The sequence below is a fragment of the Lepeophtheirus salmonis genome, chromosome 6 (assembly GCF_016086655.4).
Source record: "Lepeophtheirus salmonis chromosome 6, UVic_Lsal_1.4, whole genome shotgun sequence".
Lineage (NCBI taxonomy): Eukaryota > Metazoa > Arthropoda > Copepoda > Siphonostomatoida > Caligidae > Lepeophtheirus > Lepeophtheirus salmonis.
The window spans coordinates 45,946,650-45,974,281 of NC_052136.2; the positions used below are offsets into that span (position 1 = coordinate 45,946,650).

At 29.3% G+C, this 27,632-nt stretch overlaps 1 protein-coding gene and 1 pseudogene across 3 annotated transcripts in view; one reads left to right on the forward strand and one right to left on the reverse strand.

Annotated features, from left to right (window-relative positions):
• Window positions 1-27,632, forward strand: part of LOC121120063 (uncharacterized) — a 233,067-nt gene that overhangs the window by 133,149 nt on the left and 72,286 nt on the right. For all 3 annotated transcript variants that reach the window (XR_011780914.1, XM_040714908.2, XM_071889612.1), the window contains exon 2: window positions 10,742-10,828. Coding sequence is in view for 2 of the 3 variants with exons in the window: in XM_040714908.2 (XP_040570842.2) it covers window positions 10,742-10,828 (87 nt within the window). In the remaining variant the exon portion in view is untranslated. The remainder of the gene's footprint in view (window positions 1-10,741; window positions 10,829-27,632) is intronic.
• Window positions 3,256-4,377, reverse strand: LOC121120062 (probable ATP-dependent RNA helicase DDX5 pseudogene; annotated as a pseudogene).

Below are 27,632 nucleotides of genomic sequence, written 5' to 3' on the forward strand. Positions count from 1 at the left end.
AAATAGGAATTCTTAAACGAAGTTATTGTCTGTTAATAATAATTAAGGTTTGAAATTATATACAAGTTATTTACAGGATCTAATTTCTTTGGCCCTAAGAAAGGCTTTCTGAGCTGAGTTAAGTTGTTCTGCAGCCTAGTACCACGACAATGTTTAAGGTTGTTCCGAACCTTCAAGTGCTTAGATTGATTGTCCAACAGTCTTCTTTCTTTGTTTTTGGTATTGCTCTGTTATTTCCTAGTAAAAAAAAATACTGTGTAGAGAGAGATAATAATCAGTTAATTAAGTTTTTCAAAACTTTCAAAACGTCGACAAAAATACATTAAAATTTAAGTTTAAATAATTACTATTTGACAATTATATTAAGCTTTCAGCTTAAAGATTTCCTAACGAAATGATAATCAAGATTATCTTTACTTGTTAAAAAGCCTTGGATATATTTTTAAGAAATGGCTTCAAAGTGTTAAAAAAAAGTGAGAAGAACAATAAGAAGAACACATACATAATTTGTAAACTAAACGGAGCTTTGAAGACTTATAATACATTTGAAGATCTCTTTGAAGAGAAAGAGGAATGAATACATGTTTTGCATTTTGGTACATTGTATGGAATGTATCTATAAAACTACTTTTGAATTTGGGAGTAAATATTTTTAGTAGAACACATTTTATTGGGTAACTGAGTGGCTCTTTAAATCGATCCAACTTGAGTAGTATTTTGTGCTTTTGTCTAGTACTGAGTAAATATATGTTATTGAACTTTGGACTCGAGTATAACAGGTATTAATATAATATCAAGTAATTTGTAGCAATATAGCCTTAATTACAAAAAAAAACCTTCATAAGTAGATAACAATGCACTAGTAGAATTAAATAGTGCATCTAAGTTATTAATGAGTGAGAGGCCAGAGAGCAAACAGTTTATAATTATAAGTGACGTAATCATAAGCATTGATTGTTGATTTTTCAAAACAAATGGGGAAGTCACAAAAATCTATAAACCATTTTCTTTTCCTTAGTCATCATTAGTGTTGTATCAGTCCTTATTTATTAGGTGTCAGTACTAGAACTGATTTGTTTTAAAAGAAAAAAAGTTAAATGACGCCATCAATGACTGAACTTTATAAGTTATAGGACTGAAGTGGACAGGACTGCAGTCTTCCGTTCTAAATTAGGTTCAAGACCACATTAGTCATAACATGTATATAAATACTCCAAATTGACCTTAGATAGTAATCGATATATGAAAAATACCCGGGTGAAAACGGCAAATATTAATTTAGATAACTTTTTTTTTTAAATTTCACCCACCGATGATTAATTAAATTCAGTAAATTAAAAGACAAACCTGACGTTGGTTTCAGTAAATACTTCTTTTAATTTTTATATGTCCTATATTTATAATAACAAAATGGTCCATTTATTTATTCAGACGATTATATTAATTTCTTCCAACTCATATTTTTTATGGAACAACATTTAAATTGTTGTAAAAATTATCACATAAATAATCCAAAACTTTCTGACATCCCATTTTTTTACTCTATTAATCCAATAACAACACCTGGTGCTTTTTGTATATTTTAAACAGTCATTAAGATTTTAAGTGGTTTATTTGAGTGATTTTTTTATAATCAACTCATAGTTTAGTAGGTATATCATAGAATATTATGTGAAATGTTATTTTAAAATTTTAAAGAAGCGTATTAAGACTCCAGTTTCTTTCATTTTCATGATTTTATATAATATAGACTTCCTGATCTCTGTATACATTTTTTTAACTGGACCTTTCAACGAAATAGTTGGGTAGGCTTTGCATAATCTATTGTACACCATGAAGCCTAAAGTAAAAATAAAGCTTTTTATTGCAGAAAAAAGTTTTACTAATCCTTGAGCCACTTAATTTTTCTTTGGTATTACAGATGTCTTTGCATATTTCCCAGTCTTATTTAAGTGTTTTTTACGTCTATATTTATTGTATAGTTTTGTAGTTTTGAATATATTTTAAAATTAATTAGTATATGTCCAAAATAATTTGAATGAACAGTTTCTACCACTACAAGTACAACTAAAGATTAGTGAACTAAAATTCCTTCTTTTTCGAATTTTTGATTGGCTTCCAGTAAAAGTGACTTTTTTTTTTCAGTGAGACTAAACTGAGCTGAGAATACGATTTAAAAAAGTAATTTGATGTTAAGAGTAAAAGTTTAAAGTTAGTAAATAAGGGCTTGCAAAATGCAACTAAATCCTAGCTCTAGTCATTCCTCATTTATTCGTACAGATAAGTATAACTCAATGACTAATACATATTATGAGGTAACCACAATTGAAGTACATATATACTGAATTTAGCATGAGCAATTTAGTATAATCACTCTCAAAATTCAGGAATACATATAATCCTATAATCTGTCGACTATAAAATTCCTATTTTATACGACTATATAGAAAATGTAAGCTTTTTTTATTGTAATACGATATGTAGTTTTATTAAAGGATTACAATATGAACTTCTTGGACTTTTTTTACATACTTGAACCATATTTAATACTCTTACTTCGAAATAGTCGATATGTTTTAACACTTTTTTTTTAATATGTACTAAGTTCAACTCCCTCTTTCCACCACAAGATCAGTTCATCTGGAAGCAATTTCATCACAAAGTAAGCTCATTGCAACAAAACTTCCTCCCAAGACAAGTTTATCCTCAGGAAAACTCATCCTCGACAATACATATATTTGGAATATATATTCATCAAATAAATCAAATATAATGCAGTATTTTATTCTAATTTTCAATGCAAATATTTAGTTATTAAATAATATATTTACTCATTATCCTATTAAATAAGTTCCTAATTTAAATAAGAATGTATACTGAACGAAACTCTTTATTTTACCCTTAGCCACTGATACCAACAAATTTCTACTTAAATTTAAAATACTTAGATTTCCCTAAATTGAATAGGATTTTTACTATTTTTTTATTTTACAAGAAAAATATTCATTGGAAAACAAAAAAATATAGATTTCTTTCCTCTTTCTATACAGATAGGGGGGAAAATATACAAATTGAAAAATTTGAGGCATAAAATGCTTTAATACCCATTTCTCAAGCATTCAATGTTTCATTAATTAAATATAGGACTTGGAGGTATTGAATAGGGATTAAAAAGTTTATTTATAAATATCCTAGTCTTTGGTACTTAAAATTAACCAACGGTAATCTCCTCCTGTCCTTGGAGGACCTCCACTACCACCTGATCTTACACCTCCATTAAACCTAGATCCACTATTACTCTTACCACTTTTGTGTGATCCACTATTCCGATCACCAACCCTGCTATATCGATCACCTCTACCACCAACAGCACGACGATTAAAACCACTACATGGGGAAAGTTTTTGCAATTCAGGATTTACTACTTGATTAGCTTCCAATAAAACATCGACTAGATCCTTAGACTTCACACTATTGCCAGATGTAAATAAAGTATAAACAGTACCCGTTATATCATTTATACCAGTTTTTCCGTTTCGATGATCATAGTATTCAGAATTATTTGGATAGTCATAATTTATAACAAACTAAGCGGTGTCAATATCTAGTCCACGTGCTGCAACATCAGTGGCTACAAGTATTGTAATGTCATCCTACACAAATTCACCCAAACCCCAGTTTCTTTCTTTCTGTTACTTTTCACCATGAATACACATAGCGGGATAACTATCACGTAGCATCAAATGCGTTTCGTATCAGCCTTTCTTTTGGTCTCAACCAAAATAAGAATCTTATTTTGAGATTCACGACTTATTTCCTCCAATAGAAAAGCCAATTTATCTTCTTTTTGGAAATCCTCACATACATATACGATTTGAAGAATGTTGAGGTTTGCATAGAGGGTAGGTGCTCCAATGTTTATGTGAACATAGTATAAAGAAAGTCTTAAGCAAGGCGTCTCACTTCTTAAGGCCAAGTAGCTGACCACATTAACAAATTTTCTGTCAGACCGGACTCGTTCAATAATTTTACGAATTTGAGGTTCAAATCCCATATCCAACATCATATTGGCCTTGTGAAAAAATTAATATGTGCAACGGCACATATTAATTTTCCCCATTTCCAAGATATCAATTATGCACCAAGGGGTAGCGATGACGATTTTGCAACTACGCTTTCAGTCCCTGAGTTGGGAGCGCCTCCAAAAATACAGATACTCTTAATACGAGAAGTTCTCTATAGTGTACTAATACTATATGTATACTCAACTCTCTTATAACAATATACATATTTTGTACATTTTACACATAGTTAGTTTTTGTATAATATATTACATTAGTGAAATTAAGAAACAAGTTCAACCTGAACTAAGTTCATCGTGAGGAAAGGTCATCCCAAGACAAGTTCAATTCGGCGAAAATTCATCGCTAACAATAAATATATTTTGAATATATCTTAATGAAAAATATCAACTCTCTTATTCTATTTTTTAATAAATTAGATTTAGTCATTTAACAGTATGCTCATTATCCTAGTAAATAATTTCCTAACTTAAATAAGAACTAGTGTTTAACGAAACACGTTATGTAACCCTTAACCATCGATTACAACAATTTTCTCCGTAGCTTTTTTTATTTGCCTGAATTTAATATAGATAAATAAATAATTTAGTTCTCACTCCTTGTGACAATTGTCTTAAATTATCTTGGATTTTATTATATTTTTAAAATACATTTTGAGCTTGTACATGCAAATTATACAACGCACTCATTTGACCTTCTCTAATAATTACACTATAAATATGTTTTTTTCCTGGGAAGGAACTTGTCTATGGATGAACTTTCCTCACGATGAACTTATCTTAGTGTTAAAAGAGAGTGGGGAACTTTTATGTAACCAGTATAAACATGTTATAACTGCTAAATGACCAGGTGTCAGAAAAAAAAATAAGGATTTTTAAATTATTGCCCCGAGTAAATATATATTAGTACTCAGTGGCTAACCAGGGATACCTTTGATTTAATTGATGTTTTGAATTTATTTTTTTATCATGAAGCGCCAAGTTTAAGAAAATAAGCAATTAAATACATTAAAAGTTTAAAAATCAGGCCATTTGATGCACCCTAATATTAATACATATGTAAATTAAACATATATAATAGTATAAAAAAAGTTCATTTGCCAATATCTATTACTATTTATATATTTAAAATATTATTTTTTATAATGGAAGTATAAATTGTGCTGTTTATCTACTAAGTTGCGTTCTCTGCTTGATTTTCATTACTGAAACTAGTTATCCAATTCTTCATTAAATCTAATCATTTTACAAGTATATTTATTAAATCATATTTTTCGTCCTTTTTACATTCTGAAATTTTATTTTGAGCCTAGGATCTAATACATACAGAGACATTCTAGTTTTTCTACTGTAGTAACGATGCAATTGAATGGATTGCTTGCCTAAAAATAAGTCATTGTTTCAATTGTGGGCATTATTATAGAAAATACGTTTATGTTTTGCTTTGTTAATCAGCTGATAACTTAATAATCGGCCAGATTACTTATCAGTGCATCCCTATTAATAACTATTAATGGGCAAATTGTATCTTTTTATATAGCAACTACAAATCCTATGCATTAAAATAGATATGATCACTAATGATGAAAATATATAAGCATAATGTTATTCTTTATCGCGATAATTTGTTACATAGTAAATATCATTTACACCACTCAGAGATCCATCTACATATCTTTTTCTTTTTAATTATATTATTTGAGTTAATGATAATTTAGTATTTGCAGTACATATCCTAGTATGAAAAATGCATATATTTGATTAATCCATCAGACAAAATGCATATAAGTACGCACTCGAAAAAATTTAACATGATTGGCAGTTCCTTTGAATGTGAATAATCTTGTATAAAGATAGGAAATTGATGGGGGAAAAATGTTTCAAACTTGGCATTCAGTAAATAGAATATTGGATTAAATGGCCGATTGATGAAGATTCAACAGAGATCGACGACACCTTTGCAATTATTAGTATAATAAAATAATTTTCAAATACAAATCCCAAGATGATTTTTGATAAAAAGGTATTAATTACGAGTACTAAAACAAAGAGCAACTGTTTTATATGTAGACTATACTTATGGGGAGTGGACAAAAAGTGGAATTACAAATTATGAAAGAAATTTCAAAAATGGAATAATAAAACTACAAAAATATTGGATTATCTGTATATTTATAGAATAGAATTTGTGTGTGAGTCCAGAATGGATGCCCACATCGTTGATCCAAAGAGTATAAATTTTTTGAATGGGTCATTTCTTAACCTGATACGGCTAAGATGCGGTGTCGTTTTTGGAGGGGGTTATATAATGGAGGTTTTTCAAAAAACCAACACAAAAAACTGTTTTTTTTAAACTCAGAGAGACTAAATTCATGGTTGAGTTATAAATCAAAAAGAAACTTTCGTCTGAAAACTATAAGAATAAGGATGTTTTTTATGCAAAATCACAAAAGTTATGGGTAAAATAAGTAACCGGTGAAAAGTGCATAATTTTCATTGGAATAGTGGACAGTAGATAAAATAAAATTTGTCAGGAAATTCGTTTGCATACAAATTTGACACATACAAATTAATGTTTAACTGAAATATATGAATCTAGCAAGGGCATTTCTAAGAACTACTTTTATTTCTATCTTCAATCCTACTCTGAAGCGAAAAAGACGTAACTCCGGAACAAGTTATATGTATTAAGTTCTGTCTTTCATGTGCACATTCACAACTGATTAATTTACAATTAAATGTTCGCACTTAAATAATTATGACAGCTTTTGAAATAAATTTTTATAATGTTCATCTTCGGTTTCTTTTTTTAGCGTACCAGTAGGGTATATTTTCTACAACTACATCCATAGTTATTGACCTGAATACATCCATTTTCAAAAAAAACCCTTCTATATTTTTGAAATTAGATGTGTTGTCCTACTAACTGACTATATATGTGCTAATTATTCACGTATAACACACTTTTTTCTATAAATCAAAAAAATAATTATTTGAAGACTTTTGGTTTATCATTAAATGATTCAAATCAGTTTATCTATAAATGAAAAATATGAATGATATAATTTCCCCCCTTGTACAAATGTGAAGCTATTGTGTTTTCATATGATTTTGTATGGGAATTTATGGATATATTATCTACTTATACTACAATATTAAACCCTAAATTGAAACTAATCCAGTATATTAATTGTTTCTCTTACATTATTCTCTTATGTAAAATCGTGTACGGAAATTTCTTAAGCTTAACAAAAAACTTTATTTTCCACCCGAACTGGGGGTCGAAGCTACTTAAAGAAGGTGGTGGGTGACTTCTTTTTCGAAGTTTGGTGCAACAAAACCAGGGAAGAGGAAAGAATGAAATTTACGCATCATATGTTAGAGAAACAAAAACAAAAGAGTTTCAAACTTTTGCATCAAGGCATGAACTTACTTGTTCATGCCTACACAGGGCATAGACTATTTTTGGGCCATCAAAGCAAATGGAAAAATATATATGCAATGTGCAATATTTACATAGAAGAACCACAAAGCGCAGACCACCCTTTTAACAGATGTCCATCGCTCTCATATGAGAGATACCAAGCCATGCAAGAAGAAGAGTCTTCTTTTCTTAAATTTATGAAATGTACAAAAATGAAACAAATTATTCATAATAACTATAAAATTAAGGACGACTTAAGATCCATTTCTACTGTAGTAGCACATATACACCTTTGTGTGGTCGTGTAATTTGCTGTATGTATTTATAGCTTCGTAATGTATACATACCTGTACTACTTTATAATTTATTTATGTACAATGGTAAACAGAAATAAATTCTTAACTAACCACGGATCCCAACAAATTCGTGACATAGCTTCATGTTATTTTTATTTTCCTAAATTGAATATAGGTCAATTACTAATGTATGGTACAACGCACTCATTTTTCCTTTTGTAATAATTATTATTTAGATTAGATAAAAATATGTTAGTTCCTCGATATGAACTTTCCTTGCGATGAACTTGCTTCGGGATGAACTTGTCTTGGGATCAACTTTTCTTGGAGTAAAAAGAGCGCGGTGAGCTTTCTTATAACCACGTTAAATAAATTATTGAAGGTAAATCCAGGGGGAAGAAGTAAAAAAATATTATTTTTCAAGTCTAGCAAAAAAAAAAAAATTGTTTGGATAATAATTTTCTCAAGTCGTATTTGTTATTGTTCTTAAAGCATCAATAGGATCAGCCATTAGTTTAGTTAAAATTATATGCAAAAGAGCCTTTATTGTATGATTAATGATGAAAAGTGGTACTATGTATATACCTCTTGCTAATATTAATATTTATTTACAAATACATCGTGTAGCACGTGTTTTAGGCATAATTGTTGATATAAGATACTTTAATTGCATTAATCTTTATTTAATGAAATATATACTTATGATTCAGCATGGGTATTAATATAATAGTAGCTATTCTACGTTGAATAAACTAGGAGGCTGACGTATGAGTTATGTATAATTAAACTTCAGCTGTTGGTTTGCTCAAACTTACACGTTAAGTATGAACTTTGGAAAGCAAAAAAAAAATCATCAACCAAAGGACAAAGCTAGGGAGGGATATGCAACAACTGTGTTTCTCTCCCGAGATGTTATGCCTACATGAAATTAACAGAAGCGTTAAATACATATTTTTTTATTTTTGTACCAAAAAAAAAAACTTTATTTTTTCTGTGTTTTGTAGGGTCTTAGTCTTTGCATAAAAAGCTCTGTATCAACAGGAATTCATCGATTCCAATGCTTTTAATACTTTAGAAAGACCCTTTCCACTCACTTGTTTAAAAAAACCTGCTTCCTTGAAGGATCACTTGATTATACGATTTATACTTTGAAAATTATGTGATCCATAATTAATGATGCCCAACCAAATACTAAAATATTTCTAATAATAGATATAACAACTATATTATACATATTTTGAAACATTCAATATAGCGTATGTTTGATATTTGGTAAAGGAAATAAGGCCTAAAAAAACAAGCACATTTTCTATGTGACGGGTAAATGATTTGTAAATTGTTTCATATTTGCTCTAATGTTCCGTATTTAGAATAAAATAAGAGTTTTCAAAAAATAAGTATACCATGTAACCATTCATATTATTGATGATTTTTCTAAAAATTATTAGATGGATTGCTTTGGACACCTGCCCTGGATCCAAAGGCAGCGCCCCATGCATATTTTTTAATCTGTGGTTGTAGGTTGTTCTACAATTAACGAATGTATGATAACTAATTTAAAGAAACCCTGGGCATTCCTTATTTCCATGTGATCCACACGACTTTTGGTAGATTTTTTTTGAAAACAACTTTTTGCAGAAACTCTTAAAATATACAGAGTTCGGAAGCAAACCGTGGACTGTTATTAAATGCTAATTACGTAATTAAAATAGAGAGGTTTTGTGATTTTCCGAATCTCATGTAAACAATAATAAATATTTCTCAAATCTTTCATCATGAGTGAGCAAGAAGCAAAACCTTACCTTCTGGATGCCAAAATTAAGGTGGCAGAGATTATGGGCATTGTGAAGTGCTCCATATATGAAAAAGGATGGAAAAAACCTTTTTAAGGAAAGAAAGAAACGGGGAACACAACTTGAAAAGGGATTCTGAGTTTCTGGGGGACCTAAAGAATAAGATCAATGAAACCCCTACAAAACCCATGAATCGCCTCTCCAGCGAGTTCTAAGTGGATGAGAGGACAGTCAGAAGGGTTGTGAAGGAGGATTTAGGGTTTTCTTCTTACACAAGGACACCACACCACCGGTTGACGGACACTCTGAAGGAAAAGAGACTGTAGAGGTGCAAGAAAGTTCGTGCGTGGATCAATGCAAATGAATCCACAGTAAAAATTTTCTCTGACGAGAAGATTTTGACCGTGGACCAGGTCTACAACCGTCAGAACAATCGTTGGCTCGGGGGATCACCAGAGGAGGTCAAGGGGTGTTCTGTACAAAATATCTGGCCCAAAAATTGGTCCTGGGGATCGTGGTGTCCGACGGCAAGAAGATGCCTCCCTTCTTTTTTAAGACTAGGGAGAAAATCGGCCAGGAGGCCTACTACAAGGTGCTAATGTTCACCATACTGCCATGGCTCAAAAAATAAAATTATTCACATTTTTCTCAAATCAGTCATTCAGTCCACGTTTTGCTTCCGAGCTCTGTAATCTCTTTGTAACTTTGTAACATAAAGAGCTTTTAATACAAATATCTTAAGCCCAAGGAATCCGATGATCACTTAAAGAATTATATATTACTATGTTAAAATTACGTGGCAAAAAAACCATTTCCATAAATTAATACACATTTGAAATTTATATTCAAGTGTTTTCTGCAAAATATTTTTCCAAGTAAAAACTATTTTCGAATGTCCACTAAAATCCCTTTTAAAAAAAATGTAAATAAATACATTTATAAAACATTCAAGCTGATACAAAAATGTATCAATTGTTCATCATTGTTCATTCTTTCTTTATTTCTTTTTTCTCAGTGAATTCTGATTTGATTACAATCAGCTCTTTAAGACATAATTTTACTCTTAATGCTTCATATTTTGTTCTCCATTGAATTATTAACAATGCCCTTTTTTATGAGGATAATCATTTATTTTTATTTTTTTCAGTCTAAGACGAGCTAATGGCAGTGGAACGAATTGTAGAGATGGAAATGGGTATACGGCATTACATTATGCAGCATTAAATGGATACAAGTAAGAGTTTATTACACCTTATATTTATCTTGATAAGTACTTTTTATAAGTTCTATATATTAATGAATGGGTTATCTCTCGAAGAAAAAAGTTTTTTCTACCTGAACTAAATTTGAACAAAACTTATCACTTTTGCGATTTACTTTTAACTTATTAATATTATAATCCATCAAGAAAATATAACTTGAATAAATCTCATGAACAACAGATTTGAGTAATGTACGAGGAACAATGCCTTTTGTACTATGTTTACATTCAATGTTCATTAAGACATTTTCCTCCTTATATTTTACATAAATATCTATTCATAAGAGCTTACCATGTAACCTACAAGGAACACAACACTCATTTCCAATCTATATTCTAAATCATGCAGATAATTCCATCAAATTTACGATAATTTATGAGTTATGATGTTTTGTATAACTGATACGATAACAAAAGAGTTTATAAAATAACTAATATTGTCCAAACAATTCCTTAATATTACCGGAAAGGAATGTTGTTAGAATTATGCTTCAATTCACTGAGCATCCACTAACATGAATCAGCATTTATAAGTAATCTAATATTAGGATATTTATTGTGTTGTGCAACATTTGACATGTGTATAAACATCACAAGGAAATTAAAAAAATGTTTGCGTACCAAACCTATTGTATTCTGATCACCAATACATATTAATTTTCTTATGTTTAAAATCTGGTTTTTGATCAATATTGATTTGATTTTTTTTTTAATTATTTTAATCCTTTTAGAAGATTGAGACAAAAAATTAGATATCTACATGAAACTGAAACTATTAAAAGATGCTCATTAAAAAAACGGGCTTCTATTTTTTGTAAGTGTCCTGTAATAATGAGAAAATGTTAAGTAAAACATGTTTAATGGATTTGTTTGAAAAAGGTTTACTAATTTATATGCAAAATAAACTCTGTTGAAGCATAAATAAATTATTTGTCTTTAATTTGCAAAAGAAAAATAGCTTCCAAAGGTAATAAAGGTTTTTTGTTCTCTTTTTTCAAAATTAGTTCGAACATACAAAAAGTGTAAAAATGTTCAAAAATTCCAATCCAAAATTATTGACAATCTGATTTGAAAATACATTACAGATTATATTAAATCTATATTAACAAACCAAAGTTTGTCTGTCTATGTAAGCCTTAGTTTTGAGTTTGTACTTCATATCTTAGAGCTGTGTGACAACTTGATCTAAGAATTAAGAATGTGGAATCGATCGTGTGCAGCTTAAGCTCAGCATGTCATATTAAAAAGGTAGATATATGTGTAAATTATTAAAGCAAAGTTAGTTTGTCTTTTGTCAGCACCTAATATCTGCAAGCAATAGCAGGTACTCTTGCTATTATTTGTTCTCCTACATATGTAACGGTAGAGCTTCAAAAGTAAAAAAAATATTTTTTTACTTTTGAATTGTGTTTTGGTCAGATCCAAAATCAACAGATAATATTCTTTATTCTATATCTGAAAATTCTTTTTTGAGATATATAAGCCATAAAATAAGTGATAAATTACCGGGTGTTAACTTGAAATCTGGACACTTCAACACAAAACATAAAAGAAGGGAATAAGAATAACACATGAGAGAAATTGATAATTCCTCCCAGCAACTAACAAGCCCTCTCCAAAAATATTAACACAATCAATCGAAAAGTGACCTCACAAAGAAACAAAAGAATTGAGATCGCTTCTCTAGATCCGAAACTTGGTTATTTGATGGGCTTGGATTTGTTGCATTCAATGGACTGGCTATGCCACTCATCCGGTTCGAAACAGAGTACAGGCTCAACACTACGGACCACATCGACATGTTGAGGACTAAGTTGATTCCCTGGATCAGGGACTGGATCTAGATGGGAATGTAGTACTGAAATAAAATGCAGGACGAGGGCACCTAATATCGAAGCTCTCTGTTGATAAGCATTGGACCTCCATGAGCCCTAATTACATTGTTACTACATCCATATAAACTTTTATCAAAGTCGATAGAGGCTACATTAAAGATTAGAAAAAGTAACACTTGTGCCAACATCTGTACAAAGTAAGGTTAATTAGCTTCCCTAGTTTCCGATATAATACTCCATCAAGTGTCTCTTTTAATAAATATACATAAATCTCGATGGTTTTTTTCTAATTTAGTATAGATTATTAATTTCTGTCGCATACAACCGTGAGCAAAATTTAACTCCCTTCTAATAAACCTAACATATCTTGTATAAAATATTCAACACTAGATACATGCAAAGTGATCAAAAATATACGCTAATTTATTGAATTAAATATTGATTAAAATAATATATTCATAGAATTATATTTCGTGGGAAAAGTTTGAAATTGAAAAAAAAAAGTTTTCTATAATAATGTCAATAAGTCACATCAAACGTGTGCGACAAAATTGAATCCTACATTCTATTTTTCGTCATTCTTATGTTAAAAACAAAACAATAAAAATCCTATTTACTTATTAAATTATCACAAACATATTTTCCTATTAAAACAAAAGGTTGAGTATTTAAAAATTATGGTACTTAATTATGCTAGAAAATTGCGAAGATTTTTTTCAATTGGCATTTGACATAAAATTCTATGAATATGTAATTTTTGTTGTCACAAAAGCCCCTATTTTTTATAAGGAATTCTTACAATGATATTCACAGTTTAAAACGTCAACACCTGCAAGAATGAAGTCTAATCTTCATTAGAAGAACCTAAGAAGATTTTTTTCAGTTATTAAAGTTTTCCAAGAGTTCAACTCTTCTTGGAGTCTCAGTAACAAAAGAAGATGGAGCGATCGGTATTTACACTAACGTAGGGAATGCAACAGAATATATCTCCCATAATAGGTCTTGGTATAATAAGCATCACATGTATCTCTTATACAGGGAGGAAATATGGAAAACGGTATCAATATCCTGAGTAGTTCACTTACATAGGTATTATCATTATTCAGAGAACAATTAAAGAAAGGATATAGATCATGAATGAAAAAATTATATTGTGTTCAAAGGGAGCTTATAATTTAAAGAGCGGCTGGTATACTCCAATTTATGGTGGAGTATAGGTCTAACAGTATAAGAACTTGAAATCATAAAACTTTAAATGTTTTATTAGACTCAGAAGCTGTTTGGATTTCTAGGCAAAATACTAGAAAGATAATTTTAAAAGAAATACTGGGCTTCCAATCAACAAAATGATTTTCATGTGTCCTAGAGAGCTATTTAAATATTTGTGTATTTTGATTTCTTACTTGAAGCAAATGAAGAATTCATAGAAATCAATTGTGGACCTCGTTCTTCCTATGCTGGGCGTAGACAAGCCACTGAACTTCAACTATAGAGTAAACAATAAACATGAACTATTCATGACATTAGGACTTTCAGCAATTAGACAATTGTGGAGCGAGAACACAGAAGTACCGCAAACGACTTTTTTGTCTTTTAAAAGAATTAAAATGATGATCGAGGTACAGAATATAAGGTTTTATAGCTCACAATCGCGTGCTACTTTGAGCTGGAAACCATAGCTCTTTCAAGTATCTGCAAGAAAGCCATTAAAAGCCAAATTGTGGATTATCTGGCTGATTTGGTAAGTAGACACCTTTTTTTATATAGGTTTTAAACCGTCGGAAGATCTCCTATTCAATGATATATAATCTATAACATAATATTGAAGAACGAATTAAAAAACACGACTTTAGTCAACTCGAAAATGTTCTGAACTTTACTAAAGCTTGCTGAAAAGATTTAAGGGAAACATTTACATTACTTGAACTCGAATAATTATCAAAGCTAAAAACATTCGAGTAGAATTAGTCGCATGTCTATTGTCACCCAAGAGGACAGTAAAAACTACAACGGACCCTCTTTTTTAGTAAGAGAAAAGTTACTAAGGAAGAGAAACAAACATGTTACATATCACACGTATTTAAAAATTCTCAAAAGTTTGACTTTGAACTCAACTCGAAGCAGCGCTCACCAACATAAGCTTGAATAGTCTAACTTGTATTCCAACACTTTTGTAAAGTCATTCTACACAACTTTTATTTGTTTTTTCAAAATACAATATACCACACGTTTATCTGCTGCACATCTCTCAACCTTTAATTCTAAATGTAAGGGAGACAAGGCTCCAAAATCGTTTAGTAGTCACAATAAAATTGCGTCATTTGTTTGAAAGAAAAACAGGCTCTGAAACTAAAAAGAGGGGGAATGTGGACCAACCAATAAAAAGTTAGCTTAATTCTTGATATAGTGGAGATTACAATGTCATAAATGTAAAATTCCTTGAATAGATTATGCAAACTCAACCATTTTCTTCTCATCTTTCACTTAAAGAAACAGTTTTCAAATAATGTTATTTTTAAGAAAAGGGCCTAAATTTGTTTTGATTTAATGAGTTCGATTATTTATAAGTATGAAATGTGGGTAAACTGTATTGATAAGAGTACTTAAAAATTAAAGGTTTTTTGTTTTTTTTTAACTTTAGATCGTAATAATTTTCAATTAAACAAATATTGGGAACCTTTTATCTCCCTCTCTGTCAAAAAAGAACTTATGTCCATGTATATTGAATAGAAGGTTGTTTTTTTTAAATATAGAAGGGGGGGTCAATTATATTCTGAAGAGAGATTTATGATCTTTAATTACTGGACATTTAATGTTTTATTATGTCTAACCCATACATATTGTAGGTATATTTTCCTTAAGATTAATAGTTCTTTGTTGAATATAGAACTTAGATAAATCGATATTTTTCTCTTAGCGTCGTGAATAGTGATTTTTACCTACCCCAATGAATTTATATTTTCACCTTTGTCTTTGTCTGCAGGATTACAGAAAAAGTTACAAATCAATTTTGGAGAAACTTTGCAGGAAATTTATATATGTATATAATAGTCTATTAAATATTAAGAGGTGGAATGTCAAGGTTCTTCAAGATGTTAAACACGTAAAATTGATCATAACTTTTAAAAAAATTGGGATAAATAACTCAAATTAAATTTGGAGAAGTAAAAATTGAAGATCAGACAAACGTTAAATACTAAAACATTTGAACTAACTCAAACAAATGCTAATTTTTAGGGGAAAAGATTTTAAGAGAAGATTTTTGCACTAAGATATATATGAACTCTTTTTTTGCACTATATTTTTTGAAGGTCTAAAATATGGAAGCCGCCAAGATATTTATACTCTTATTAGTTGTTACCTCCCTATTTTAAACATTCAGATCTATTAAGGAGTAAGAGTAACTGTATGTAGTTACAAGGGGGATCACGGAGTCCATAATTGAAAAGAAAAGTATAAAATTTATTTAAATTCATTCTACCAAAGATTTATATATTTATATGGTAGTAATGATGATGGAATGGAAAAATCGTTAACCATGCAAACAACATGAAATATATTTACATATAGAGGTTTGCATGTTACTTTAAAAACTGTCAAAAATAATTCAAACATCCATTAAAAGATTATATATATACATACTATTGTTTTTTTCCCGAGATTCTGTTTTCACGGGGTTTCCGTGGGTTATTTTTTTTTTTTTTTCTGGTAAATCACGTTATTTATTTCATAATCTGAATTGAATTAAAATTAATCACAAAAAAATCAAAGTTTGTCTAAGGAGGACTCCTTTTTATCAACGATCGTGTGCAGTTAAAGCCCAGTACATGTCATATTAAAAAAAAGGCAAGTGCATACAAGATGAGTGGACAAATTCTGTCGCTTCAAAAAAAAAAAATACTACAAGCTCATTTTATAATATTTATTGATAAGATAAAAACGAATATTTTTATTAGGATAAAGAACAGCTATCTATTCAAAGTAGCCGACGTCTGCGGCCAAAACCCGCTCAATGCGGCTACGAAACCGAGAGCAGGCATTTTGGATCTGCGCTACTTCTATCTCACTGAATTTCTCCTTGATGCAGGTGATGAGAGACTACTTGGTGTTATGGGAGGAGCGGTTGGTCATGTTTTCCACGTAGGACTAGACAAAGTAGTCCAACGGGTTCAAATCCGGTGATGAGGGAGGACAAGAGGAGAAGGGTGATCCTGAACAAAATTCTTCTCATCAGAGAAGAACCAGAGCATGTTTGGCGATTTTGGGTTCTTCAAGATGTTCAGCAGCCTGAAGCTTTTGAGCAGCCGCAACCCTTGAGTCTCTTCAGTCATAAGTTGGGCTGTCTGACGCCTGTAGGACTTCCACCTTAAGTCCTCACTGTCCCCTCGGCCACGCCCAGGTACTTCGCCATGGCTCTCATGGAACGCTGGGGGTCCTCGTCGATGATGTCCCTGACCTTGTTGATAAAGGTGACGTCCTGGACAATCCTGGTACTCTTCTCCTTCTTCTTCCTGTCAACAACGTCCATAATAATGTCACATTTTGATGTATGTTCGTACATATATAAAAAAAATGGCATATTGAAATAAATATTTATTTATTGAACTCTCAGTCATATCCCTTTACACAATATCTATGTCCCTACAAAAGATCTACAATAAATTATATGTACATGTATTTGTTTGATTCAAGAATAAAAGTCTTCATGGATCTCCTTTCATTGATGAAAAAGGCTTTAGTAAAATAAAGCTATGAACATTTTATGCATGAAGACACACTCTTTTTTCTCTTCTTATTCTGACCAATTAAGACCTATTTTTAGAGTCAAATATGTATAAAATGAAAGATGAAATTGACTTAAAACAATTACATAATAAATACCTGAAGGAATGAAAATATTTTTTTTGGTTTATTTATTTATTTTATATTATATCAATTAATAAATAATGTTCCGTAATACATTTATTAAACAATTGTTTTAGTTTCATTCCCTCTTTCATATCATAACTTTTCAAAGTAAATGAAAAAATAACCTTTAGTTGGTCAAAAAGGGAAGGAAAAGAAAGAATGTGCGGCTGATGTATACTAAATTAGGTGTTCCCGGCGTTGTCCCTAATATTTAAAATTAAAATCAATTCTAAACTCTTGTGTTTCATATAAAACAAAAATATAGGCGTAAAATTCTATGAATTATTTTTGCTAAATTATGGTATGTATCTTTACATTACTTTTTTTAAAGTAGACTATAGGCTTAAGAGAAGAAATAACATTCAAGTGCCGACCGTTGAACTGTCATTTGCTCAAATTTCATAGTATTGTCAAAAAATATTTTGTCTTCTTCTTCCCCTTCTCTAAACTTTTAAAGAAAAGTGTGCAGAGATACATACCATAATGAAGAAAGTATAATTCTTAGAATTTCACGGTCTTTATTTTTTGTTTATATAAAGTATTCGTTTGCTTGTCAAAAAGTTTGTTTTAATACATATGGTAATGTAGTTTAAAGTTTATTTTTTTAAATCAGCTGCCATTTATGTTTTTATTTTGAATAATAGAATTTGACGTATTTCTGTTATAGAGATGAGAATCTTCTACATTTAAAATAACACTAGAGGATGGTTAATATTAAAAATAGTTTAAATTTTTGATACATTTCACGAATAACATTAATGATGAGGCACAAGGGTAGGCAGCATACAATAGATTCTTTATTAGAGGAAAATATTATCATAACAATGATCTGATAAAGAATGAACAAACAATAGAGTAAAAGGAGCATACACAATAACCATTTTACCTTTTTAATCTCAAAATAGTTACGTTATTTATCAATACCTTTTGCTCAGCTCTAGCTATAAGTAGGACATTTAGATGTTAATCAGATTTATATTATTGATCAGTATTAAAAATAAAAGAAATTCACTTTCTCAATCCTTTTGAAAGTCTTACCATGCCGAACAAACACGCTATTAAACTTTGAAGTAATAATATACAAAATATTAAAGAATAATCAACAATTCTTGCAATTGACCCCTTTGCATGGAGCTTTAAAATATCTCAAATTTTTCTTTAATAAATAAGAATTGAATTTTAATTAATTAATTATCAATTAATTGCAAAATACTCCATAATTCAAATGATATCAGTTAAAAAGAAATCAATGAAAACTGATGAATATATTTGCAAAAATATTCTTATTTATATCAGTGTTTCTCCAAAAAATTACTTTTAAGCCTCAAAACCAAATTTTATTCAATATCTCAAAGAAAAGTTGTCAAAATGTACGATTAATTTCAATTTGGAAGTTAATTTTGTATAACTTATAATTTTTGGATGTTTCCTACAAAAAGGTATGTTTTTTTGTTCGTTATAATATTGCCCCCAACAAAAAAATACATTGACTCGGACTTAGAATAATATTTTATACAATATATTATAGAATTGTACTATAAATGATAATTAAAATATTTGTATTAAAATATATACGATGTACCTATATTAATATTTCATTGTAGATTTTTTTTTATTTGAGAAAAAGGGCCTGTTGAGGATTTTCCCGGTCTACCCTACATAGTTATTATATGTATGTAATTCGTTGTTACATTGCATATATTACTAAATATGGAATATTTGCCTATCAAAGTCATTATTCTCAAACAATAGGTAATATCATTTCCTATCGGCAATGCAATAGACATCCTATTAAGTAGATATAGTTTAATGCATACTAATTTCGTGAATTTGTATTTACGGAGATCAAATGATATGAATAACAGAAATACATGTTGTATGTAACCAATAATGAAATAGGGTTCATTAGTAAATCCACGAACAATCCATGCATCAGATTTTATTTAATAATATAAATAATTCCTTCTGTTGTTGATGGAGTTCTAGTAGTTTAATTATCAGAACGTTGCTCCATCTATCACAAGGTACTGTAACGAGGAATCAATATTAATATGGGATTGACCGTGACGTTTGTATATAATGTAGTGCTTATTAGTTAGGGATCTAAAATAATATAGTTGTGTACATAAAGATAAGGATCAGTCGTCATCATTATTGGATCGTTCCAAACATAAAATGGTGTAGTATGTAGGATATTGAAGATCGAATTAATGGAAAGATTCGAGAATGCCTACAAAGAGTGCATTGGAAGAAGAAAGAAAATCGAATTTAGATAGAGAAGATTTAGATGTTAGAAGGAAATATTACATCGTTCAATGAAAATAAGAAGAATGATGATCCGATGTTGACAATGATGATAATCTTGATGTAAGATCCAAGGCAAGCTCAGAAGAGATGAAATGTTCAAAGTATTTTATTGCAGAAATAATGAGAAAAAAGAGGAACGACCTTTGCAGGAAGAAAGTGTTACGAAAATAAATCATGAAGTGAAAATACTCATAAAATCTCCCCCGCGGCTTGAGGAATACATAGAATAAAAAGAATTTGTGAAGTGGAAGACCTTATAGGATAATTATGTGTTGGTTCTGGGGATCAGAATGAATCAAAGAAAAATACACTTTTTAAGTCATTGTGTGTTCTGGAAATGCTGGATACGATAGAACCATACCATATCCATAGGCAAATTGAAATGAATATGTTCCTCACTACCTTGGAAAATATTGTGGAGGAGGAGGAGATTCTTGAAAGGGCAGCATAGAGTTATTAATCCTAAGAAGATTGTGAACTTTGCAAGGGATTACGAAGAGCGTTGAGAGTTCAAAAAATTTGAATTAAGAAAGGAGCTGTTGGGATGCTAGTAGTTTAATAAACAGGTAGGAACGTCCTTCTCTCTAATACAAAGTATTGACAGAAGAGTCATTATTAATATGGAATTTACCATAACGTTGTTTGGTTATTAGTTAACGATATAACCTAATCATTGATAATTATCATTTGTCATCATTATTGGTCGTTCTAAGCATAACAGTTGTAACTAGTTCTTAAATTATACTACTTTCTAATTTTCGAATTGCAATACACTTTCTTTATTGTAAAAATCCAATATACTTATTTATTTGCTTTTTAATAATTTTTGAAAGAGGGATGATTAAGTTACATATGTTTACAGGAAACAAATAATTTCATGCTGAAAATATGTACATCAGTGTTTATCTCCATCATCATAACTTTCATATTTAAAAAAAAGAGTTATAATCTATCAAATAAAATAAAGGTTTTTTTATATTATTTCTAGTTCAAGAAATCATTAAAACTCTCCCTTAACTTTATAGTTGTTCCATGTTTATACATATCTGAGATAAACACCAAATATACAATGTACATACATTAGGGTGAGGCTTATGTCCTAATTGGTGGAAAATAGCTTAACATTTTTCTACTGTACGTTTAAAAAACACACACGTCTACCCAGAAAAGTTAACCATTCCTTAAAAACTCAGGCCATCATGGTCAAATCATACTCATGAAAAAGATCCTAAATAGATCTCTCTAATGATGCCACATTAGTTTGAATCAAAATTCTGGTTTACCTTTTTAATCAGGATGAAGTTGATTTTGTAATAGATTCAAAATTCAATTCAATTCTGTTACCATTCTTACATCTATCTGACTGATTCTTTAGTCACGATAGAAAGCTGACTGATGTTACTAATTTCACAATTCTTGGATCCTAAGGGCTGACCCGGATGACACCAGGAACCAAAAGGTATTTTTTTCGGTTTATACTCAGTTTCAAAAAAATTTAAACGTTATCCATCAAAATTTAAGGATTGTTTGGGTACTAGTCTCACCCTAATGTAATACATTCTACAAAAACTAATTATGAGTAAAATGTACAGAGTATGTATTCTATATAAGAGAGGTTAGTATATATATATATTTATGTAATAGTATATTATACAATATACGTATGTCAACAAAATGGATAGAGTCTTTGTAAAAGAAATTCATCAAAGCACGTCAAATCGACATGTGAGTCTGATGCTCTGTAATTAGTTTCACATACTAGTATCATATGCATTCCAAGAATAGTAAGCTTCTTTTTATCAAGATATGTGTTGCTCTATTACGTTTTAACATACTAATTGGTATAAAAGAGGAGATAATTGGATGTATGATTATAAAGCTTCAAAATACTTAGTCCATGGTGAAAGGCCCTTAATAAATATACAGAGTTAAAAAAAAGTTATACAGAAAGTCCCTCAACTCTTCAACAACAATGATTGCTGCCGAAAGAAAATGTATGATGTAGAGAAGATTAAAAACAGTTGATATAATTTTTGTCTCATACCTCAAAGCTAGTTTATGAAGCGACGTAGCTCAATGGACAAAGCGCTAAGGAGAAATTTTATCTTTTGATTTCCATAAAAACAAGAGATAAAAAAACTTCAAAACTAAACATTTTCCTTTAGATTATGGATATTTGAAAATATTATATTAGACAAGCAATTAACAATGATTTACATATCTCAGTTTGATATAAAGCATAAGATAATTGTATTTAGTAGATCCTCCTTCCTTGATGATCTCTGATCACACAAATGAATTTCATTGCAGAGAACAATCATTCGATTCTCACTTGTGATCCTGGCATGACACTAATGTGTACGCAAGGGAACGAAAGTCTGAGGAATACATTAACATATCCTTGTTTTTCTTTTTCATAACTCCGATTGGATACTATAATTTCAGTGGCATCACGGCTAATTAATGTCAAAATAAAAAATAAAAGATTTAAAGTACACTAAAAAACTAAAGGATACTAGAATGGATATTCAAGTACCCTTTAGTTTCTAAATATAAATTCAGACTATTTGATCGCAGACCGATTGGGTTCTTATTTTGTCTGCCCAACATATTAACTTTTAACTTATTATAGCAAATTAAGATATAATCAGAAGTTTAGCAACAACCCTCAACATTATAGATAAGGGAAATTCAATCTTACATACCAATTAAAGGTTAGTGATTCATGGCTAACAAGCATACTTGCTTTTTTTAATAATAAATAATAATAAGAATTACAATGATACAAGTAATCACAACACTTGTTGCAAATGAGCCCTTTGTATTAAGCAATATCTCAAATTTATACTCAATGAGTTACTTCTGGATTTTTTTGAAGAATAGTCGATAAAAGTTATTGATTGATTTTTTTCATAATAATTATACTCTTGTGATGTTTGAAAAAAGGGTTCAGGCTGCAAGTCTTCCATGTATATTTTTTTATCCCCACAACAGCCGAACACTAATTTTGTACAAATGAATTTAAGCCAAAAAATGAATTTATCTTTGAGTGCAAAATCCAAAATTGATCTCTGTTTTTCTCTCAGTCATCTTAATACTGAAATATTCGGGATTATAGTAATTCGGGACTATAATCGTTTAGAGTCATTTTTACCCTTAAAAAAATCCTTTAATTAAAAGTAGGATTAATAAAACTAATGCAAAAGTGTTTTTGTGATTCAAATGTGTGTTAAGTGATTCCGTATCTTGTTCTATATTGCCATTTTTAGGCTGAAAAATGATGAAAAACGACACTCTTCTTAAGACCCTTATAATATATTCATAATACATAGTGATGAAGAATATATCATAGCCTATATTATAGAAAAATATTTCATGTATAATTTAAAAAATATACATCTCCCAGGATTTTTGTTCCATTTGTTATTTTTTAATTGAAAAATTTAAATTTGAAATATTAAAATGATCTACTCATCGTGAATGGATCGATTTATCTTTTCGATCCTGGTATCTCATCCCCAAGGAAGGAATCCACTCTACTCCCTTATGAGATTTGACAGTTTTCCTTAGATGAATTCTCCTCTCGTCGTCCATTCGTGGAATTCAAAATCCAATGTTGAAAATTTCTTGAGATAGATGGTCAAGTTATAAATATCTTACTTTGATTGCCTCGATATTCCTTTAAGAGGTATGACATCATGAAACTAGCTTTGAAATCGGGAAAAAATATGATGATAATGGTGACTATTTTTTAGTACACCCCCCCCCATAAAAATAATCAATTAAAAATACAAAAAACCTTGTAGATGCATATATTTTAAATAGATCTTTCATTAAATTATACAAATTATACATTGAATATTTATCAATAACATAAGCTATGATATTTTTCATCACTATGCATTATGATTAAGTTATAAGGATCTAAAGAATAGTGTCATTTTTCATCATTTTTCAGCCTAAAAATGGTAATATATCGAGTTCAGAATAAGATACGGATCACTAAAAACTTTATAATATAATAATCAAAACACGTTTACAGAAGTTTTAATAACCCTACGTTTAATTTGAGGATTTTTTTAAGGGTAAAAAATGACTTTGAACGATAATATTCCAAAAATACTATAATCACAGATATTTCAGAATTCAGATGACTGAAGGAAAAGTTGAGATCAGTTTTGGATTCTGCACTTACAAATATATTTGATTATTTTCTTCAATTCATTTGTACAAATCCCTCGCCCCCTAATTGTTCCCCTGTGTTATATATATCAATTAACGAGATATGTAAATGTAAACTTCTCTATAATATATAAGAAAATAGGAAACAAATTTATTAATTGATCATTAAAAAACAATCAATCTATAAATTACTTCCATGAATTCATTATTCATTTTTTTTATATACATTTATAAAGTAATAATTTATTTTTCTACACCTTTAAAGACTTCCTCAACTCTTCTATATACATAGAAAAGTTTTGGGTAATTTTATATATATTTTATGTCTCTTCATAGAATTTACGAGAGAGTAAATTATATATAATTATATTTAAAAGGAAACTTTAATTTTGATGAACCCCGTAAAAAATTGTGCTAAATAAGAAAATTACTTGATATAATATATTCATTTACAGTAATCGTATTGACAGAATTATTTAACTTTTTTTATTTATCTACTTATGTGTAAATAGATTTAATTAATTGTACAAGCATGGAATAAAGTATATAATTGTGTTATTTGAATTGCAGGTTAAAGCAAATACATTTATATTGTACTTAAGATTCACTGTCTACATATTTTAAATTCAAAAATTAAACTAATTATATTTTTCATGAATTAATACTCAATTCTATTCCATATTTCAATCATCAAGACGCAACAAAATGTGTTTTTGTTTTTTTATTTCTATAACTAACAATATTACATTTTAGATTTGGTACCTATTATGTTTTTGACGTGTTTATCACAAATTTCTATTCTTTTTTTTTCAAATTTAGACCCCTTTACAATATTTGTTCTTTTCTGTAAATTTTTTGTTCTAATATTCCATTTTATAAGAAAATTAATGGCCATATGCTCAATTTTTGTCCAAATTTAGCTTGATACAAAAAAAAAACTTTTTTAGCAACGACTGTACATGTTCGATTCACTTGCGACCAATTAATTAGCCAATTGAATCTAAATAAAAAATGGATGGCGTGATTGTCATTCATTCATATTTGTATTTAATTATTTCCTTTTTTTAAACTTAACATCGAACAAGTTATACACCACAAAATATAAATCAAGTCAATATTGCGGCTGAAATATAACTTTTGGAAGCAAACACTTTTTTTTAAATCAATTTAATTTATACATCACGTTTATCTAGTTAACTTAAAAAATTCAAAAACCATGGAAATAATCTTTTTCAAACAAAACTATAAAAAAGAGTTTTATAACCTTTAAATTGCGTTTTTTAGGATCAAAAGATCCCATATGAAGTTTTATACCCATATTCAAAAGTAACAGCATTTAAAAAAGAATTAAATAACTTTCATTTATATTACTGATTTATCTAATAGATCTAATTAACTGAACACTACAAATTTGAAATCAACATATTATTTACAATAATTTACTTACTCGCAAATATGAAACTTGACGAAATGTTCTTTCTCATAAATCTTTTAAGTCTCCTTTTTTTCGGCCTCCTTCAATAAAAATAACTTTACTATTTTATATATAATTTTTCTTTGAGTTTCTCTTGAACGTCATCAAAGTGTACACTGTTTTGGCACTAATTGAACGAGATTTTGTGAAAAAGAAATAAAGAATATTGCCTCATCATAACTGACCTGAATTGTTGAAATTTAAAAAAAAGAAAAGAAGAACATTATACACAAGCAAATCCACATACAAAATTCATTTTAACATACCAGCGTGTATATATAATAATGTTATTTCATAGATCAAAATATGTTTATGATATACAGCATGGAGCACAATATACAGTGCATCTGATGACTCGTTTCTTATATTTATTCAGATAGAAATAAATAAAGACAGACAGACAAACTTTCCTTTATTAATATAGATGCCCATACGTCAAACTTGTATTTATTCATAATGCAAGGGTAACAGAAAAACAACTGCTTGGCTCATTTCTTTAACCAGGTTTCTTATTTTGTAGCAGTTCTAAATTTGAAAACTAGATATGGTCGCTTAGTGCAGGAACACACTTTAAACAGGGGGCTATTTGACTAGGTTTGACTGAATTTTGATCTGAATTTTTCTTAATATTGACGACAAATGTATTATAGATGTTGGGTTGTTCGGCTCACGTTAGAATTTGAAGGGAAGGTAATGTTGATTTCAATATGGATATTTAAATATTTTATGACAAGGTTTTTCAAAGAGTATATAATAATATGTAGAATGTTTATAGTATAAAAACAAAATCTTTTTTTTGAAGTGAAAACACATTCATAAAGAGAAAAAATATTTAAATAAAAAGTGTGTGAAAGACTGAGCCATTAGCTTCAATGGACAATAGAGGTCTGTTAAAGAGTGGTCAATGAATTTCATTACATTTGTTTTTAAAGATATTAAGATATTCCAACTTGATAAAAAATAACAAATTTCGAACAGAACGGATAATTGATTCCGTCGGTATACTGTGCTGTTTAAATCCAGATTGTTTGAGGCTGTGAATTAGTACAAAAATGGTGGAGTTTATTTTTATAATGATCTTAAAATAAAAAAATACACTAAGTCAAAATCGGACGGATCAAATTAGTTGCATTATAATCCCATTAAATGCTTGTATCCTGTAATTGAATTTATGATATCTAAATAAGATTTTAAATCATCACTATTACCAAATTATAGCAAAGTGATTAAACATAACATTGTGGAATTATGATTCTATCATAAAAATTATACTTTATTATGTTGACTGCTAACGATTTTTCTAGTATTATACTCCACTCCATGGTAGTCTTCTGAATTAGCTCTTGTTATAATTTTCTCCAATTAAATAAAGAATAACTTCAGAATTGTGAGGGACTAGCTAACTACTACCAACTAATTTAAAGTCAAAAGAGAAATCAAAGTGAGGGAGTGCAATTTAAAATCTTATCGAGGGTTTGGACCAATTTGAAGACTCCTAGCCTATTACAAGAATAGAAAAACTAAATTTATGGGATTTGGATGATTCCACTAGGGGATTTTGGCGTTTTCATTTTTTTTTTTCTAGAAAAGTTGAAAAATACGATAAGATAATAATTGTAGATAGCTTAAAAACTATGGCCTAAATACATTCAAATTTTCATAAATATCCAAATCACGATGAGTCTGAAAATTGACGAAATTCAAAAAATCCAATATATAAGGAGGGCAGTTTTGTTTCTTAAATAAGATCTTTTTTTTAAAGATATTTAAAATTACTGGTTTGATCATATGTATATTTTTTTATTAATGGATCAAAAAGTTTTTATTCTTGCACAGTCTTTATCGTCTTTAATTTAATTGTAAAATTCAACTTCCCTCAATTGAACAATGTCTTCTCCTCTCATGCACCTATCTTCATATTTTCAGACAATTTTAAATTAATAAGCCATTGATTAAAAGTGCAATTATTTAACCTATATTATTTTCCGAAAAAGTAGATCATTTTTTCTAATAGAACATGAACTACCACTAAAAAATTAGATTACATTTTTAAGCAACTTAATCATTGAAG